Source organism: Balaenoptera ricei, chromosome 1, assembly GCF_028023285.1.
Source record: "Balaenoptera ricei isolate mBalRic1 chromosome 1, mBalRic1.hap2, whole genome shotgun sequence".
Classification (NCBI taxonomy): Eukaryota; Metazoa; Chordata; class Mammalia; order Artiodactyla; family Balaenopteridae; genus Balaenoptera; species Balaenoptera ricei.
This window is the reverse complement of record NC_082639.1, coordinates 65,545,298-65,564,487: the sequence shown is the minus strand read 5'-3', so window position 1 is coordinate 65,564,487 and position 19,190 is coordinate 65,545,298. Positions and strand designations below refer to the sequence as shown.

General features: G+C 39.6%; 1 protein-coding gene across 1 annotated transcript in view; it reads left to right on the top strand.

Annotated features, from left to right (window-relative positions):
• SLC44A5 (solute carrier family 44 member 5) overlaps positions 1-19,190 on the top strand; it is a 352,752-nt gene that overhangs the window by 184,662 nt on the left and 148,900 nt on the right. The window contains exon 2 of the mRNA XM_059899408.1: positions 17,060-17,108. Coding sequence (XP_059755391.1) covers positions 17,060-17,108 — 49 coding nt within the window. The remainder of the gene's footprint in view (positions 1-17,059; positions 17,109-19,190) is intronic.

Sequence of the window (19,190 nt, the reverse complement as noted above, 5' to 3'; positions counted from 1 at the left end):
GTGAAATTGTTCTTATAATTTTTAGGAGGTAGAGGAATAGGGAGGGACTGGCATGATAATGAAATGTATAACCTATGAAACTGGAAGAAAATAAGGAGTTGCTTTAGTATAATTAGAGTATGTCATGGGTCTTTTTTTTTTTTTTTGAGTGCCACATGTTGAGCAATAAAATACAAATATGGCTAGAAAGAAATATTAGAAAACCCAAGCTGAATAACCTTCAAACTCAATTCATGTTCTTGTTTGCTTCCAGACTCTTTTTAAATCAATATTGATTCAGAATTTTATTTATTCTGAGAAGATGTGTGATTATCCAATAATTCATGGCTGTTCTATAGCACAAATTCACTGCTTTGTCACAGTAGTCAAGAAAAATCATTTTTGCAGAAGTGCATTTCCAATGCCCCCAAACGTGCATCTTTCAGCACTGCCTATAAAATCAGTCTATTAAGACGCAGCCTGAGTGCTTTATGTATGTTTTCTTTTACCTGCTCAGTGGAAATGAGGTTGCTTCTTTTAGGTATTACTTCTAAGGTTGGCATTCTAACTAAATGTTAACAATTTGTGTTCATATAGGGCACACTGTTTCAAATGATGATGCAAACTATTTAGAAACCAACGCTGTGAGTAGAAAAACCTTTCTTAAAGTAGGAGATTTGACATTCTGGTGTAACATAGGGTGATTTATCATCCATATGTTTAGGAGGTTACTCAGACTGGGAGAAAAACCACCATTATAAGGTCATGATACCATGGTATTGTTTGGTTTGAATCAATGCTGAAGGAGTCTCATTTCCATTTCCATTAATCTTGCCATGTCCAGTGTGGGGTCATGTTTCTACTCAAGATGAGTTTCTGGAATGCACATCATTTTCTGCATGAGGCATTGCCATCACTAGGTGATGAAGCATGGTACCATGCCCTTTCTTTCACCCCCACCAAATGCATTCCTCTGCAGTGCTTCTGGAATTGCCTCATCGTCTCTCACTGCTACAGCCTCAGTCAGGCATCTACCATCTTATGTCTGAAATATGATAGCAATCTTCATGTTGGTGCGTCTGCCTTAACTTTTCTATTTCCTCTGCATCAAGCAGAAACAAAAACACATGACGGTTGGGTTACTTTCTCAGGAGACTTGAGGGGCTTTGTACATCCTCCTCCAACTCCCGATGATATACATCATTCCCCTAACTGCTCTCCTCCCCCAGACATAGCTCTTCGCTATGGCTCAGTATGTGCTTTTGTCCAGCTTTCCCATGTGCCACAAAATTCTGTCCTTTAAGCAGGCTCAAAATTCCTCTCCTCCAAAAAGTGATTCCATAAATGTCACACCCATCTTAGTCATTGAAACCATTTAGAATTGTTGGTGTCACTTATAGCCAATGTTGAGTTGCATCGATTCTGCACAGATCAACTTTGGTTATAAAGGTGATTTACATATCCTTTACTATTTTCCAGTTAGATGGTCACCCCGAAGGCAGAAATTGTTTCCTTCTTTTTTCATTTTTTATTTTTTGCTACTATCATTCTATAAATGACAAAATGGAAGTTTAGAGAGAAAAAAGCAATTCTCTCAAGATCATACAGCTTGTAGGTAGCAGAGATGACATTTGATACTAGGTAATTTGATACCAATTTTAAAAAAAAATCTCATTAATAGGTTTTTAATATGATTTTTTAAATTAATTAATTAATTTTATTTATTTTTGGCTGCGCTGGGTCTTCCTTGCTGCGTGCATGCTTTCTCTAGTTGCGGAGAGCGGGGGCTACTCTTCGTTGCGGTGCGTGGGCTGCTTATTGCGGTGGTTTCTCTTGTTGCAGAGCACGGGCTCTAGGCACACGGGCTTCCGTAGTTGTGGCTCGCGGGCTCTAGAGCGCAGGCTCAGTAGTTGTGTGCAGGGGCTTCGTTGCTCCGCGGCCTGTGGGAACTTCCCGGATCAGGGGTTGAACCCTTGTCCCCTGCATTGGCAGGCGTATTCTTAACCACTGCGCCACCAGGGAAGCCCAGATACCAATTTTTATGCACCGGTATGAGATACTGTCTCCCTTACTTCCTTTGTTAACTCCTACTGATCTTGACATTACAAATTGTATGGTAAATTAGTGTTAGTGATAGGGAGAGTAATTTTTTTTCCATAAGTGCATTTTAAGGAGTCTATTAACTTGCTTTTAATCCAAGTTGAAATCTATCTAAAATAATTACCTGATGATTGTCAAGATTGCTCTCCTATTTGTATTTTTATAACCTAAATTAAAGAAATGAGAGTTCAAAATTACATTGACATTCTTTTTAAACTTACTCTATAAACATTTATTGAGTGCCTGTTATGTATATATTGATACCAGTCACCAAAGTAGGTAATAGCAATAGAGCAATAACCAAGGTCTAGTTTCTGCCCTGTAGGAACTATCAATCCAATAGGAGGATAGTCGTGTGTATTAGCTTCCTCTGCTGCTGTAATGAATTACCACTAATGAGGTGGCTTAAAAATCACACAAATGTATCTTATAATTCTGGAGGTCAGAAGTCCAAAATAGGTCTCAGTGGGCTAGAATCAAGGTGTGGGCAGGGCTGCGTTTTTTCTAGAGACTCAATGGGAGAAGCAGTCTTCTTACATTTCCAGCTTCTAGAATTTGCCACATTCTTTGGCTCATCACCCGCTTCTGTCATCAAAGCCAGCAATGTCCAGTCAGGTTTTTCTCATCTTGAGTCACTCTGACCTTGTTTCCATTGTTGCACCTCCTTCTTTGACTCTTCTGTCTCCCTTTTCCTCACTTAAGGACTCTTATGATTATATTGGGCTCACCTAGATTATCCAGGATAATCTCCACACCTCATGGTTCTCAACTTAATTAAATCTGCAAAGTCCCTCTTGCCATGTAAGGTAACATTCACAAATTTTGGCATTAGGACGTGGGCATCAGTCTACCACTGCATATAAACAAACACCTTGTTGGTACAGTGTATCAAGTGCAACAATGCAAATAATAGAAGTATGTATGTCTCAGAGATGAATGGAATTAGTTACCATGGGGTGGGGTTATATGAAAGTTCTCAACATTGGTCTCCAAAGTGGGCTCCACTTACTGGCACAATGGCCAGTAGAATGTCTTTAGTCCTTGTTCTCCTTGACAATGAGTGGGAAGTTTGTAAGGGGAACTGTAGGCTTCCTTTAACCATTGCCAAGGGAACAAAGAAGGGAAAGTCATATTATTCAAAGGGCAGTATGCAAAATACCTGATTTTTGGAGGGGAACCATAGCAGTACAGATTGGCTAAAAGATCAAGTTAAAGTGAAGGGTGGTAGGAGATGAGGCTGGTGAGATGGGCCAGGTGGAGAAAGGCCAGATGTGCTGGGCTGAGAAGTCGAAACATCATCCTGTAAGAAATGGCAAAGAACATGGCTCCTTATCCTTTGTTGAGACTTAGAGGAAAGAGAACCCTTTCCTTGTAACAAATGACAGGCCCTTATTTATGGACACAGCATCTTAAACATGTTTGAAAAATAAAGTAAAACAAGTATTTAATTATTCACAATTCTCCACTGACTGTTGTTGAATATTAAAGCAAGACAATTTTGTATGACACTATTTTCCCATGCTTGTTGGAAAGTTACCTGATGTGCTTGCTCATAATAGTTCTAAGTTCCAGGATACTTATTTACCCCACCTTAGTTCTCCCTTCACTAAGTCACATTAGATCCTCTGAAGGAGACTACCTGAATGAATAAAATTAAATGTCTCAGAATTTTGCTTTTAATAACTGATCAATGGTAGTTATATTGTCATTTAAACAGATTGCATTTAAGAAAGAAAAGAGTCTTTCTAAGCATGACTGGCTGCTTTATCTTGACATTTTCATTCAACAGAGTCATGTGCAATCAGCACCCATGAACTGAATTAATTACCTGGACTGTTTTTCGTAATATTCATGAATTATTTCTAGTAAGAAAAAATTGCATTGTATGCATGCAGTATAAACTGTTAGCTACAATAACAAATGTGCAACTGTCTGTAATGAATATTTTTTAGTGATTGTATTGTCACAATAATTTCGGTGATCAAAGAGTCATAAGAACTGAAGAAGCTTTTAAAATGATTACCTAATCTTAATTTCTTTTTCTTTAATTGAGAAGTATGAATTGCATTTAATTAGCTAAGCTATGTGATAGTGAAGCATTGTAGCTCTTTTTACTTAGCTGGCCCCTCAGTCTATTTATTCCAGAGATGCAATTAGAGCACATGAGAGCCTCAGAAAAAGCGATGCCCTGTATTGATTTCAGGAAATAAAAAATTTGCATGACAATACAAATTCTGTCAGCACATGGGGCAGGCTGAAGTCATCACTTTCCAGCTGCCATTACTATATGAAATCAGCTAAATCTTATCATTTGACTGTGGTCTTAGTGTATTTGCAACTGAAATATAAGGCAGCCAGAATTTACAGTAAAAAAGTGTCAGCTTTTCAGATTTGACAATAGCATTTCATTTATACTACAATCCACTTTTTCACTTTGTGAGGTGCAAATCACACCAAAATTAGAAGCCAGACTAGACACTTTTAAACCAGTTTTTCCCATTTTTATGTAAAAAGCAAATAATTACAGGATCAATATAAGTTTTTAACCTCTTTCAATATATCTCCTCTCCCCACTCATCTATGGAATTTCTCTAAGATCACTATTGAGAAATTCACTGCCAGGTAGCTCAACACAGGCTTTGGGATCAGACCATCTGCCTTTGAATGCCATCTCCACCCCTTATTAGCTGAGTGAGCTAGGACAAATTAGCTTATCCTCTGTGACTCAACTTCCTCATCTATAAAATTGAAGGATAACAATGGCATACATCACAGAATTATTGATAGCATTAAATGATATAATAAATATACCAGTGCTATTGTATTGCACAGCTCAAGGGGGTACAATTCACACTGTGTTCTATGTGGAATTGTGAAAAATGACATATCTGTGTGTAAATCACTTAACAGCAGTTCCTGGTACAAATAAGCATTCATTTAATAATCATTTTTCTGTGGAATTTATAATCCTTCTTTCTTGAAATTCTTGAGCTTTTTTGAATATCACTTTTCTGCTTCTCTTTCTGTAACTGTTATCTCTTACCCTTAATTGTGGTGTTTCCCAAAGCTCATACACATCTGATGACGTGCTTTTCTCTTACTCCATCAGGTTTGGTCTGTTATGTACATCTAGAATTAAGGACTGTGCATGAACTGAGACAGAGGTTAAGAATGAAATTCAGAATAAAATCAAGTGGCCTAGTGGTCTCCAAATCTGATTGTGCATCAGAATTATCTGATGGGACATTAAAAATTACACATTCTAGGTCCACCCCAGACCTACAGAATTGTAGTACTTTGTGTGGAGGTGCTGGAAGTTGTACCACCACCACCGGCAGCCCGCCCCCCCCCCCCCAACCAAAGTTTTCAAGATATTTTAGCTGTTCAGCCAGTTTGGGGATGGAAATCTGGAACCAGCAAGAATATCGGCACTAGTGTTCCACATCAGAGTGGAAGATCCAAGCCAAAAAGCACAGGGGCCAGAGAGCTGGTGGAAAGTAGAGCCCAAGTTCAGAGTCAGTCAAGAGCAGGAGAGACCTATCCATTCATGACGCCCTCTGCGTTCCACAGCACCCTCTGCATGTCTCTATCATGGCTCTTAACACCAGTGATGATATTATAGTCTTGAGCTTATATTTCTTACTCAACTGTGAGATTTGTGAAAGCAGACTTAGTCTCCAGAATTCATCCTTGAATCCCCACCACCTTTTTATTGCAACGATATAATAATGTTGTTAAAATGAGTTATTGAAACCCTAACTCAGGTCAAGAGAGTGAGTGTATTATGGGACTCCTTGGTTGCCTGTACCTAGCAAAAAGCAAGAAAAAGGACTTCAGTATAAGGATACAATGTATCTCATGAAACTCAACCCCAGGTCTCAGGTAGGGACTGGAACAGGAAGCTGAAGTCTATCAGGATTTCCATCTTCGCTTCTCCTTGTGCATCTGCTTCAGTAATTTCTTTCTGAAAGCTCGCTTTCTCTGCTTCTCTGGTCTTCAAGCTTTATATTTTGCAGTTCTGATCTCCTGATGCCTAACTCACTGTCTATTCTAATTCCTGGGATAGAGTGGCCAGAAATGACTGGCCTAGTTTGGGTCTAGTGTCCAAACCAGATCTAGTCACTGATTGCCAAGGAACAGGCACATGGGAGAAACTTGGCAGCCAGAGACCATGCCTGTGGATTACAGAGGAAGTCAGTTCCCAGAGAAGGGGTGACTAGATACCCTGAAATGTATTTGTCGCCATGAGGCAGAGTCAGACAAGCAGTCAGAAAGGAAGCTGACAGTGTGTCAGAGAACTGTAGGATATACAGACTGTCTCAAACATTTTACTCATTTCCCCAGAGTAGGAACCGATGCTGGCAGTGCAGGGTATGACCAACAGGGGTCTGTTCTACTGCAACGAGACAGGGACGAGTGTGGCTCCCAGGTGCATTATTTACCACCTGGGTGATGGTGGGTACAGTCCTTAGCCTCTCTATGCCTGGTTTTTTGCATATGTAAAGTGAGGCTAATAATGGTTTCCAGTCTACCTACACAATAAGGTTATTTTTTCAAAATAAACAAAATAATGCATAAGAGCACTTAGTACAGTGCTAAAAACGTATTAAATATTTAATGCTAAAAACGTATTAAATGTTACTGTTATTGTCATTATAACAAGAGATCCTGATATTCTTTGTGGAAAATTTATCACTTTTCATGTGGTAACGTTATGACTTCCAAATATTTATCTCAAGATTTGACCCAAGACTTCAGTTTCTTTTTGTAAACTTTTAAAATTGAAATAGAGTTGATTTACAATGTTGTGCCAATGTCTGCTGTACAGCAGGGTGACTCAGTTATACACATATACACATTCTTTTTTTTAATTTTTATTAATTTAACATCTTTATTGGAGTATAATTGCTTTACAATGGTGTGTTAGTTTCTGCTGTGTAACAAAGTGAATCAACTATACATATACATATATCCCCATATCTCCTCCCTATTGGGTCTCCGTCCCACTCGCCCTATCCCGCCCCTCTAGGTGGACACAAAGCACAAGGCTGATCTCCCTGTGCTATGCGGCTGCTTCCCACTAGCTATCTATTTTACGTTTGGTAGTGTATATATGTCAATGCTACTCTCACTTCGTCCCAGCTTCCCCTTCCCCCTCCCCGTGTCCTCAAGTCCATTCTCTACATCTGCAACTTTATTCCTGTCCTGCCCCTAGGCTCACCAGAACGACTTTTTTTTTTAGATTCCATATATGTGTTAGTATACGGCATTTCTTTTTCTCTTCCTGACTTACCTCACTCTGTATGACAGACTCTAGGTCCATCCACCTTACTAAAAATAACTTAATTTCATTTCTTTTTATGGCTGAGTAATATTCCATTGTATATATGTGCCACATCTTCTTTATCCATTCATCTGTCAATGGACACTTAGGTTGCTTCCGTGTCCTGGCTATTGTAAATAGAGCTGCAATGAACATTGGGGTACATGACTCTTTTTGAATTATGGTTTTCTCAGGGTATATGCCCAGTAGTGGCATTGCTGGGTTGTATGGTAGTTCTATTTTTAGTTTTTTAAGGAACCTCCATAGTGTTCTCCATAGTGACTGTATCAATTTACATTCCCACCAACAGTGCAAGAGGGTTCCCTTTTCTCCACACCCTCTCCAGCATTTATTGTTTGTAGATTTTTTGATGATGTCCATTCTGACTGGGATGAGATGATATCTCATTATAGTTTTGATTTGCATTTCTCTAATGATTAATGATGTTGAGCATTCTTTCTTGTGTTTGTTGGCAATTTATATATCTTCTTTGGAGAAATGTCTATTTAGGTCTTCTGCCCATTTTTGGATTGGGTTGTTTGTTTTTCTGATATTGAGCTGCATGAGCTGCTTGTAAATTTTGGAGATGAATCCTTTGTCAGTTGCTTCATTTGCAAATATCTTCTCCCATTCTGAGGGTTGTCTTTTCGTCTTGTTTATAGTTTCATTTGCTGTGCAAAAGCTTTTAAGTTTCATTAGGTCCCATTTATTTATTTTTGTTTTTATTTCCATTTCTCTAGGAGGTGGGTCAAAAAGGATCTTGCTGTGATTTATGTCATAGCGTTCTGCCTATGTTTCTTTTGCTCTAAGAGTTTGATAGCGTCTGGCCTTACATTTAGGTCTTTAATCCATTTTGAGTTTATTTTTGTGTATGGTGTTAGGGAGTGTTCTAATTTCATTCTTTTACATGTAGCTGTGCAGTTTTCCCGGCATCACTTATTGAAGAGGCTGTCTTTTCTCCATTGTATATTCTTGCCTCCTTTATCAAAGATAAGTTGACCATATGTGCGTGGGTTTTTCTCTGGGCTTTCTATCCTGTCCATTGATCTATATTTCTGTTTTTGTGCCAGTACCATACTGTCTTGATTACTGTAGCTTTGTAGTTTAGTCTGTAGTCTGAGAGCCTGATTCTTCTAGCTCCATTTTTCTTTCTCAAGATTGCTTTGGCTATTCGGAGTCTTTTGCGTTTCCATACAAATTGTGAAATTTTTTGTTCTAGTTCTGTGAAAAATGCCATTGGTAGTTTGATAGGGATTGCATTGAATCTGTAGATTGCTTTGGGTAGTATAGTAATTTTCACAATGTTGATTCTTCCAATCCAAGAACTTGGTATATCTCTCCATCTATTTGTATCATCTTTAATTTCTTTCATCAGTGTCTTATAATTTTCTGCATACAGGTCTTTTGTCTCCTTAGGTGGGTTTATTCCTAGGTATTTTATTCTTTTTGTTGAAATGGTAAATGGGAGTGTTTTCTTAATTTCACTTTCAGATTTTTCATCATTAGTGTATAGGAATGCAAGAGATTTCTGTGCATTAATTTTGTGTCCTGCTACTTTACCAAATTCATTTATTAGCTATAGTAGTTTTATGGTAGCATCTTTAGGATTCTCTATGTATAGTATCATGTCATCTGCAAACAGTGACAGCTTTACTTCTTCTTTTCCGATTTGGATTCCTTGTATTTCTTTTTCTTCTCTGATTGCTGTGGCTAAAACTTCCATGTTGAATAATAGCGGTGAGAGTGGACAACCTTGTCTTGTTCCTGATCTTAGTAGAAATGGTTTCAGTTTTTCACCATTGAGGACAATGTTGGCTGTGGGTTTGTCATATACGGCCTTTATTATGTTGAGGTGAGTTCCCTCTATGCCTACTTTCTGGAGGGTTTTTATCATAAATCTGTGTTGAATTTTATTGAAAGCTGTCTCTGCATCTATTGAGATGATCATATGGTTTTTCTCCTTCAATTTGTTAATATGGTGTATCACATTGATTGATTTGCGTATATTGAAGAATCCTTGCATTCCTGGGATAAACCCCACTTGATCATGGTGTATGATCCTTTTAATGTGTTGTTGAATTCTGTTTGCTAGTATTTTGTTGAGGATTTTTGCATCTATGTTCATCAGTGATATTGGTCTGTAGTTTTCTTTCTTTGTGGCATCTTTGTCTGGTTTTGGTAGCTGGGTGATTGTGGCCTCATAGAATGAGTTTGGGAGTGTTCCTCCCTCTGCTATATTTTGGAAGAGTTTTAGAAGGATAGGTGTTAGCTCTTCTCTAAATGTTTGATAGAATTTGCCTGTGAAGCCTTCTGGTCCTGGGCTTTTGTTTGTTGGAAGATTTTTAATCACAGTTTCAATTTCAGTGCCTGTGATTGGTCTGTTTATCTTTTCTATTTCTTCCTGGTTCAGTCTTGGAAGGTTGTGCTTTTCTAAGAATTTGTCCATTTCTTCCAGGTTGTCCATTTTATTGGCATAGAGTTGCTTGTAGTAATCTTTCATGATCCTTTGTATTTCTGCAGTGTCAGTTGTTACTTTTCCTTTTTCATTTCTAATTCTACTGATTTGAGTCTTTTCCCTTTTTTTCTTGATTAGTCTGACTAATGGTTTATTAATTTTGTTTATCTTCTCAAAGAACCAGCTTTTAGTTTTATTGATCTTTGCTGTCGTTTCCTCAATTTCTTTTTCATTTATTTCTGATCTGATCTTTATGATTTCTTTCCTTCTGCTAACTTTGGGGTTTTTTGTTCTTCTTTCTCTAATTGGTTTAGGTGTAAGGTTAGGTTGTTTATTTGAGATGTTTCTTGTCTCTTAAGGTAGGATTGTATTGATATAAAATTCCCTCTTAGAACTGCTTTTGCTGCGTCCCATAGGTTTTGGGTCGTCATGTTTTCATTGTCATTTGTTTCCAGGTATTTTTTGATTTCCTCTTTGATTTCTCTAGTGATCTCTTGGTTATTTAGTAGTGTATTGTTTAGCCTCCATGTGTTTGTATTTTTTACACCTTTTTTCCTATAATTGATATCTAGTCTCATAGTGTTGTGGTCAGAAAAGATACTTGATACGATTTCAATTTTCTTAAATTTACCAAGGCTTGATTTGTGACCCAAGATATGATCTATCCTGGAGAATGCTCCATGAGCACTTGAGAAGAAAGTGTATTCTGTTTTTTTTTTTTTTTTTTTTTTTTATTCTGTTGTTTTTGGGTGGAATGTCCTATAAATATCAATTAAGTCCATCTTGTTTAATGTATCATTTAAAGCTTGTGTTTCCTTATTTATTTTCATTTTGGATGATCTGTCCATTGGTGAAAGTGGGGTGTTAACGTCCCCTACCATGATTGTGTTGCTGTCAATTTCCCCTTTTATGGCTGTCAGTATTTGCATTATGTATTGTGGTGCTCCTATGTTGGGTGCATAAATATTTACAATTCTTATATCTTCTTCTTGGATTGATCCCTTGATCATTATGTAGTGTCCTTCTTTGTCTCTTGTAAGAGTCTTTATTTTAAAGTCTATTTTGTCTCATATGAGAATTACTATGACAGCTTTCTTTTGATTTCCATTTGCATGGAATATCTTTTTCCATCCCCTCACTTTCAGTCTGTATGTGTCCCTAGGTCTGAAGTGGATCTCTTGTAGACAGTATATATACAGGTCTTTTTTTTGTATCCATTCAGTCAGTCTATGTCTTTTGATTGGAGCATTTAAACCATTTACATTTAAGGTAATTATCAATATGTATGGTCCTATTACCATTTTCTTAATTGTTTGGGGTTTGTTATTGTAGGTCTTTTCCTTCTCTTGTATTTCCTGCCTAGAGAAGTTCCTTTAGCATTTGTTGTAAAGGTGGTTTGGTGGTGCTGAATTCTCTTAGCTTTTGCTTATCTGTAAAGGTTTTAATTTCTCCGTTGAATCTGAATGAGATATTTGCTGGGTAGAGTAATCTCGGTTGTAGGCTTTTGTCTTTCATCACTGTAAATATGTCCTGCCACTCCCTTCTGGCCTGCACAGTTTCTGCGAAAAGATCAGTTGTTAACCTTATGGGGATTCCCTTGTATGTTATTTGTTGTTTTTCCCTTGCTGCTTTTAATATTTTTTCTTTGTATTGAATTTTTGATAGTTTGATTAATATGTGTCTTGGCATGTTTCTCCCTGGATTTATCCTCTGTGGGACTGTCTGTGCTTCCTGGACTTGATTAACTGTTTCCTTTCCCATATTAGGGAAGTTTTCAACTATAATCTCTTCAAATATTTTCTCAATCCCTTTCTTTTTCTCTTCTTCTTCTGAGACCCCTATAATTCGAATGTTGGTGTGTTTAATATTGTCCCAGAGGTCTCTGAGGCTGTCCTCAAATCTTTTCATTCTTTTTTCTTTATTCTGCTTTGCAATAGTTATTTCCACTCTTTTATCTTCCAGGTCACTTATCTGTTCTTCTGCCTCAGTTATTCTGCTATTGATCCCTTCTAGAGAATTTTGTATTTCATTTATTGTGTTGGTCATCATTGTTTGTTTGCTCTTTAGTTCTTCTAGGTCCTTGTTAAACATTTCTTGTATTTTCTCCATTCTATTTCCAAGATTCTGGATCATCTTTACTCTCATTATTCTGAACTCTTTTTCAGGTAGGCTGCCTATTTTCTCTTCATTTGTTAGGTCTGGTGGGTTTTTACCTTGCTCCTTCATCTGCTGTGTGTTTCTCTGTCTTCTCATTTTGCTTAACTTACTGTGTTTGGTGTCTCCCTTTCTCAGGCTGCAGGTTTGTAGTTCCTGTTGTTTTTGGTATCTGCCCTCAATGGCTAAGGTTGGTTCAGTGGGTTGTGTAGGCTTCCTGGTGGAGGGGACTAGTGCCTGTGTTTCGGTGGATGAGGGTAGATCTTGTCTTTCTGGTGGACAGGTCCATGTCTGGTGGTGTGTTTTGGGGTGTCTATGACCTTATTATGATTTTAGGCAGCCTCTCTGCTAATGGGTGGGGTTGTGTTCCTGTCTTGCTAGTAGTTTGGCATAGGGTGCCCAGCACTGTAGCTTGCTGGTCATTGAATGGAGCTGGGTCTTGCCATTGAGATGGAGATCTCTGGGAGATTTTCGCCGTTTGATATTACATGGAGCTGGGAGGTTTCTGGTGGACCAATGTCCTGAACTTTGCTCTCCCACCTCAGAGGCACAGCCCTGATGCCTGGGTGGAGCACGAAGAGCCTTTCATCCATACGGCTCAGAATAAAAGGATGAGAGAAAGAAAGAAAGAAAAAGATAAAGTAAAATAAAATAAAATAAATTGAAATGAAATGAAATAAAATGAAATACAATAAAGTTATTAAAATAAAAAATAATTGTTAAACAAATTTTTTAAAGTAATGAAATGAAAAAGAAAGAAAGAATGAAGAGAGCAACCAAACCAAAAAACAAATCCACCAATGATAACAAGAGCTAAAAACTATACTAAAAAAAAAAAGAAAAACAAACAAACAAAAAAAAGGACAGACAGAACCCTAGGAGAAATGGTAAAAGTAAAGCTATACAGACAAAATCACACACAGATGCATACGCATACACACTCACAAAAAGAGAAAAAGGGAAAAAATATATATATATCATTGCTCCCAAAGTCCACCTCCTCAATTTGGGATGATTTGTTGTCTATTCAGGTATTCCAGAGATGCAGGTTACATCAAGTTGATTGTGGAGATTTAATCCGCTGCTCCTGAGGCTGCTGGGAGAGATTTCCCTTTCTCTTCTTTGTTCACACAGTTCCTGGGGTTCAGCTTTGGATTTGGACCCGCCTCTGTGTGTAGGTCGCCTGAGGGCATCTGTTTTTCGCTCAGACAGGACGGGGTTAAAGGAGCAGCTGATTCGGGGGCTCTGGCTCACTCAGGCCGGGGGGGAGGGAGGGGTACGGATGCGGGGCGAGCCTGCGGCGGCAGAGGCTGGCATGACATTGCACCAGCCTGAGGCGTGCCATGCGTTCTCCCGGGGAAGTTGTCCCTGGATCACAGGACCCTGGCAGTGGCAGACTGCACAGTCTCCTGGGAGGGGAGGTGTGGAGAGTGACCTGTGCTTGCATACAGGCTTCTTGGTGGCTGCAGTAGCAGCCTCAGCATCTCATCCCATCTCTGGGGTCCGCGCTGATAGCCGCGGCTCGCGCCCGTCTCTGGAGCTCCTTTAAGTGGCGCTCTTAATCCCCTCTCCTGGCGCACCAGGAAACAAAGAGGCAAGAAAAAGTCTCTTGCCTCTTAGGCAGCTCCAGACTTTTCCCGGACTCCCTCCCAGCTAGCTGTGGCGCACTAGCCCCCTTCACGCTGTGTTCACGCCGCCAACCCCAGTCCTCTCCCTGGGATCCGACCGAAGCCGGAGCCTCAGCTCTCAGCCCCCGCCCGCCCCGGCGGGTGAGCAGACAAGCCTCTCGGGCTGGTGAGTGCTGGTCGGCACCGATCCTCTGTGCAGGAATCTCTCCGCTTTGCCCTCCGCACCCCTGTTGCTACGCTCTCCTCCGTGGCTCTGAAGCTTCCCCCCTCCGCCACCCGCAGTCTCCGCCCACGAAGGGGCTTCGTAGTATGTGGAAACATTTCTTTCTTCACAGCTCCCTCCCACTGGTGCAGGTCCCGTCCCTATTCTTTTGTCTCTGTTATTTCTTGTTTCTTTTGCTTTACCCAGGTACGTGGGGAGTTTCTTGCCTTTGGGGAGGTCTGAGGTCTTCTGCCAGCGTTCAGTAGGTGTTCTGTAGGAGCAGTTCCACGTGTAGATGTATTTCTGGTGTATCTGTGGGGAGGAAGGTGATCTCCACGTCTTACTCTTCCGCCATCTTGAAGCTCCTCCCCTAGATATTCTTTTTTAAAAAATATTCTTTTCCATTATGGATTATCACAGGATACTGAGTATAGTTCCCTGTGCTATACATTAGGGCCTTGGTGTTTATCCTTTCTAAATGTAATAGTTTACATCTACCAACCCCAAATTCCCAGTCCATCCCTCTCCCTCCCCACAAGACTTCAGTTTCTGAACTCCAGTTGAACACTGGACTTTCAATTAGATGTCACTTCAAATTCAGAAAGCGCCAAATCAACCTCATGCTCTTTTCCTTATGACAACTGTATAACCTCTTCCACCTGCTAACATTCCCATCTGTTTTAATAGCATCAACATTTCCTTAAACTGAGATAAAAACCAGAAGTGACTGAGAATCACAATTTCTAGGTCTGAAATCTCTTTGTTTGGAACCTTTTTTGACTTCTTTTACATCCTGAGTCTTACCATTCATCAAGTGCTTTTTATCTTTTTCGTGTAATTCTCTGACTAAGAATGAACATTCATTGGGGGCCTCCTAAGTGCCAGCCACTGTTTTAAGCAGTTTTACAGGTATTAATTCATTTAATCCTCATAACATCTTTCTGGCATAGGTACTATTATCATCCCCATATACAAATATGGAAACTGAGACTCAGAGAAGTGATATGATCTGTCTAGGGTCACTGCTAGTAAGTGATAGAGAGCAGGCAGTCTGACTCCAGAGCCATTGCTCCTAACCCATAAGCCACACGGCTGCTCTGTGATGATCCTTGAATCTCTCTTTCCATTACTCCTACCACTTTGGGTCGTAGCTCACATGACTTTACCTCTATTACTGCAATAGACTCCTGGTTGGTCCCCTTGACTTTGCACTTTGTGATGCAACTTATATACGGCCACCAGATTGCTCTTCCTTAATTAAGCCCTGCTTCTACCTGGTCCTTCCTGTGTTCCAAATCCTTCTATGACTCCCTGTGGCCTAGGATATATAAAAAAACTTCCATCCCTGGCTTTTTAGGCTTTCTGTAGTCTGGTTCCATACCATCTATTCAGCTTTATGTTTTCCTTCTCCTGTTCCATTATCTATGACTCCAATCAAGCTGATCTTTTCACTGTTCCTGAAAACATGCTGTTCTTTCCTTACTCTGTGACTTCATACATCTCTAAACTTTATTTGTCCATCTCAAGATATTGTGGCTCTAGGAACCCTTCCTTACTAATCTCAACTGAATGTGACCTTTCCTTCCTTAGAACGTTCCTAACGCTTTCCTTGTACCTCCTCTCACGATATCACATTCTGCCTTATTTGATAGCGACTTGTGTTCTTTTCTTATTTCTCTCCCTGCTTCACCACTTTGTTAGCCTGTTGAAGGCAGAGACTGTGTTTCACTAAATCTTGTATCCCCTGCAGTGCTTCTTCTAATGCAGAGCACATAACAGGCGATCAATACATAGTTACTGAATTTAACAGAATTCTAGTTTCACTCACTCAGAATGTTTCTCTTTTCCCTTTTGTTCCAGTCTTTCACAAAAATCTCACTTCTTGAATGAAACCCCCCTGACTGCTCTAGTCCTTGATGAAACCTACTTTCTCAGAACTCTTGTAACACTTCAGGCCAATACATATAACTTAGTACTTGATTAATCATTTTATACGGTATATTCATTGTCCATGTATTACAACACAGGGCCTGATATATAAAGATTCTCAACAAATATTTGTTGAATGAATCAATATGTCGATCTTGCCCCACCAACTATAAGGTCTCGAAGACAGGGACCATGCTTTATAGATCTTCTGTATCCCCTCAGAGCTCTCAGCATGTAATAGGTGCTTTATGAATATTTGCTGACTGACTGGCTCTTGGATTTCTGTTGCAAGTCTGTCCTTACCTTCCTGTTGTTCTGCCCTCAGCCTGTGATTACACTGAAGAGGTTTCTTAGTCCTCAGGTCTAATTTCCCCACTGAGAACAGGCTGAGTCAGGTTGCTGACACACAGGCCTCTTTCTGCCAGTCCCTTTTGATTCTGTCTTTGAATCAGAACTAGGCCTTCTTACAGGGACAAATCCCTGGAGGAAGAGAGCAGGAGTCCTTAGGTTGGGGAAGAAGAGTCGGGGATTGAGAATTGCAAAATATAAACCTTTGGCCAGAAATAATTCTACAGAACTTGTTACTGGGCCTACCCAGTACATGTGAGGGAAAGGCCATTCTGTGTCTACTTTGTACTGTTTAAAGACAAGGGAAATATATGGCAATCATGATGCAAGAGTAAATGACTAGGGCCCATCTTCAGATGGCATGAAGTCTGCCAGTAGGTCTAAAAAAAAAAAAAAACCAAAAATAACATTTGTATAATGTAATAATGATTTGTATATACCATATAGCCAACATGGCAGAGACCAACAGTGACTAGTATTCCAGCTTCTCGAAGGGAAGCCTCATCTACTGAGAGGAAAGGGAGAACTGGGATAAGCCGACATCTCTATTATGCTGCGCACCTCACAAATACACGGCAATACTTGGGTATGGCAGATGGTAGAATGTGCTTTTGCAGACTGGAAGGGCTTCAAGTTTTGCTGTCCTGGCTGCAATCTATAATGTTGCTGCTCAGAACTGTGGGAGATATGTACACAGTGTGTCTAAGAATTACTGTCCTTAACAACTCTTCCCAGACTTGCTTCTAGCTGGAGAGAGGGAAAATGATTGACAGCTGTATCCTAGGCATACTGATGTTTCACTGGACCAAAGAGTGAGTTCAACACTGCACTGAGCAGTGGACTAGCTAAGATATAAATTTTTCCTTTATTAGTATCTTATATGTATTTATTTGCCATTTCATTGGCTTATATGCTTAGCAAGTTCTTTGTTTTAAATGCAGGTGATCCAAGGATACATGACCCACATTTCAAGGGGCCCATTGTCAACAGGTAAGCAATTCTTTTCTTTGGAATGTATTTTTTAACAAACACAGAAAGCTTATTTTTTGGTATCATTTTCCGGTCAATGGAGAATTGTGTCTACTGTGAGGGGGAAATGACTTATTTTTAGCCTAAATGTCACCTTATTTATACAGGGTACAGGTAATAAATCTTTCCATCAGTCATAAATATCCCCTCCTGTTCAGCAAATGAACTGCCTTAATTTATGACTGAAGAGTTTGTATTTCTGATAAAGAGAAGCCAAAAATGCTTTATAAGATTTAACCCCTTGGTGGAGAAGGAAACACATTCCAGTAGCTGTCTTACGCACCCGTTTACTCTGATTCACCACTGCAAGTGCAGAGTTGCTATGCCAACTTCTTCCACACAGGGTGTTTGTGCTACTCAGCCTCCCAAACCAGAGAGCTTTCTGAGAGACAAACATTCACCAATGCATCATGTATGCTTTAGGATATTTTAAAATGCTCTAGGGAAGTGTGTACTTGTCTTAACTGGTGCTTCTCCTGCACGGTTGCATAGCGTTTAAAAAGTATCCAATAATTCATAGGCCTCTTTTATTATTATATTTTATCCTCTATTCCCAGGCTTCCTGCTAATCAAAAAGGGGGTTTGCAGAGTAGAATGGCTAAAAATGAGGAGAAGATTATGCTGTGTGTAGCTGTTTTTCCACTTAGCGTTGACTTTAATTTCTGGCAGTTGCATGTCATAATAAACTGTGATGTGAAATAATGATCAGCATGCTTATTTGCACTTGCCAGCCATCAGCATGTATATGAGCATTACTGTTATGTCTCTATAATATCCCAGCTTTAAACAAATGTGTATCTAGTTTATTCTAATTCTGTAGGAAGCCAAGTCATTTGTTTGGGTTACTCTTTCAAAGGTGTACCTATGCCCTCTTTAGAGTAAGTCTGAAATCTCTCTCATTCTCTCCATGGTAACACCATGAATACATTTTGTTGTCCAGTGTACAAATAGCCTCATTTGATATGGAGGTTACTTTTATTGTACTTGCATTCATTTTATAATAACTAATTTGTATGAACGGAATCTAGCTTATTGGCCTCAGGGGACCGCTAGATATAATCTGGATTCAATAGTAGTAACAACAACGATAATAATAAGTGAACTGCCCCATTTGGGCAGATGAAATACAGATTACAGATGTGCCTTTTCTAGCCATAGAGAAGAAAGCAGAGCTCGGTCTGGCTGGCTGTAGGTGTGGGCAGGGAGGTGAAATCTCTTGTCTTCAGTTATTTAGAATTTAGTGATGGAACCACGCAGTCCAGGTGAAGTCTTAACAACTACGATAAAGAGAATAATTTATTTTTACTGAGGACCTTTTGTGATGTCCTAGGTATCACAAAGGCCTTCAAAGGTGAAATGGTCATTGTGTATACATACCCCTCCCCCGCAAATCTTCAGTCCAAGAACGGAGAGAAGTATTGTAAAATCACAGGGGCTTAACTACAGGAAGACACAGTTTGGCCCATTGGTAACTTCTCAGGCTGCAGGGGTCTATAATGCCTTTCCTGGGAAAATAATTGGGGTGTTTAAGGAGCAAGTGAGAAACCCCACCTCCTTCACATTACCTCTTGCTTACTATAACATTTTTTGCTTACATAATGTCACTTTCCTTTTGAGAGGTCCAAAGTCTTATCAGATATTCAGGTGGACCCTCACGGCACTGTCTGCTCATCACCCACCATGTTCTGTGCAGCTCTCTCTGTTTACAAGGACATCGTTTTGTGCCTAGTGATCACCCAACCTCAGTTGTTTCCAGGAGAGGTGAAGGAATGATGGTAATGCCACAGGAGAGATTAACTCAGTTTCTCATTTGTCCCCATCTACTAAGATAAGAATTGGACATGTGGAAGCTATTGCCCCGTAGTGTTGACCAGAAACAAACAAACAAACAAACAGCGATTTTGATAGTCCCTTTTGAAAGAGTAGTTATCCAATGCCTATGCTTTGTCCCCTATATTCAACAGAATTTTAGCATTGGATTGAGGTGAGATTTGTAGAAGTTTAAGGGCTGTTCAGTACTGTTCTTGGCAGTACATTAGAGAG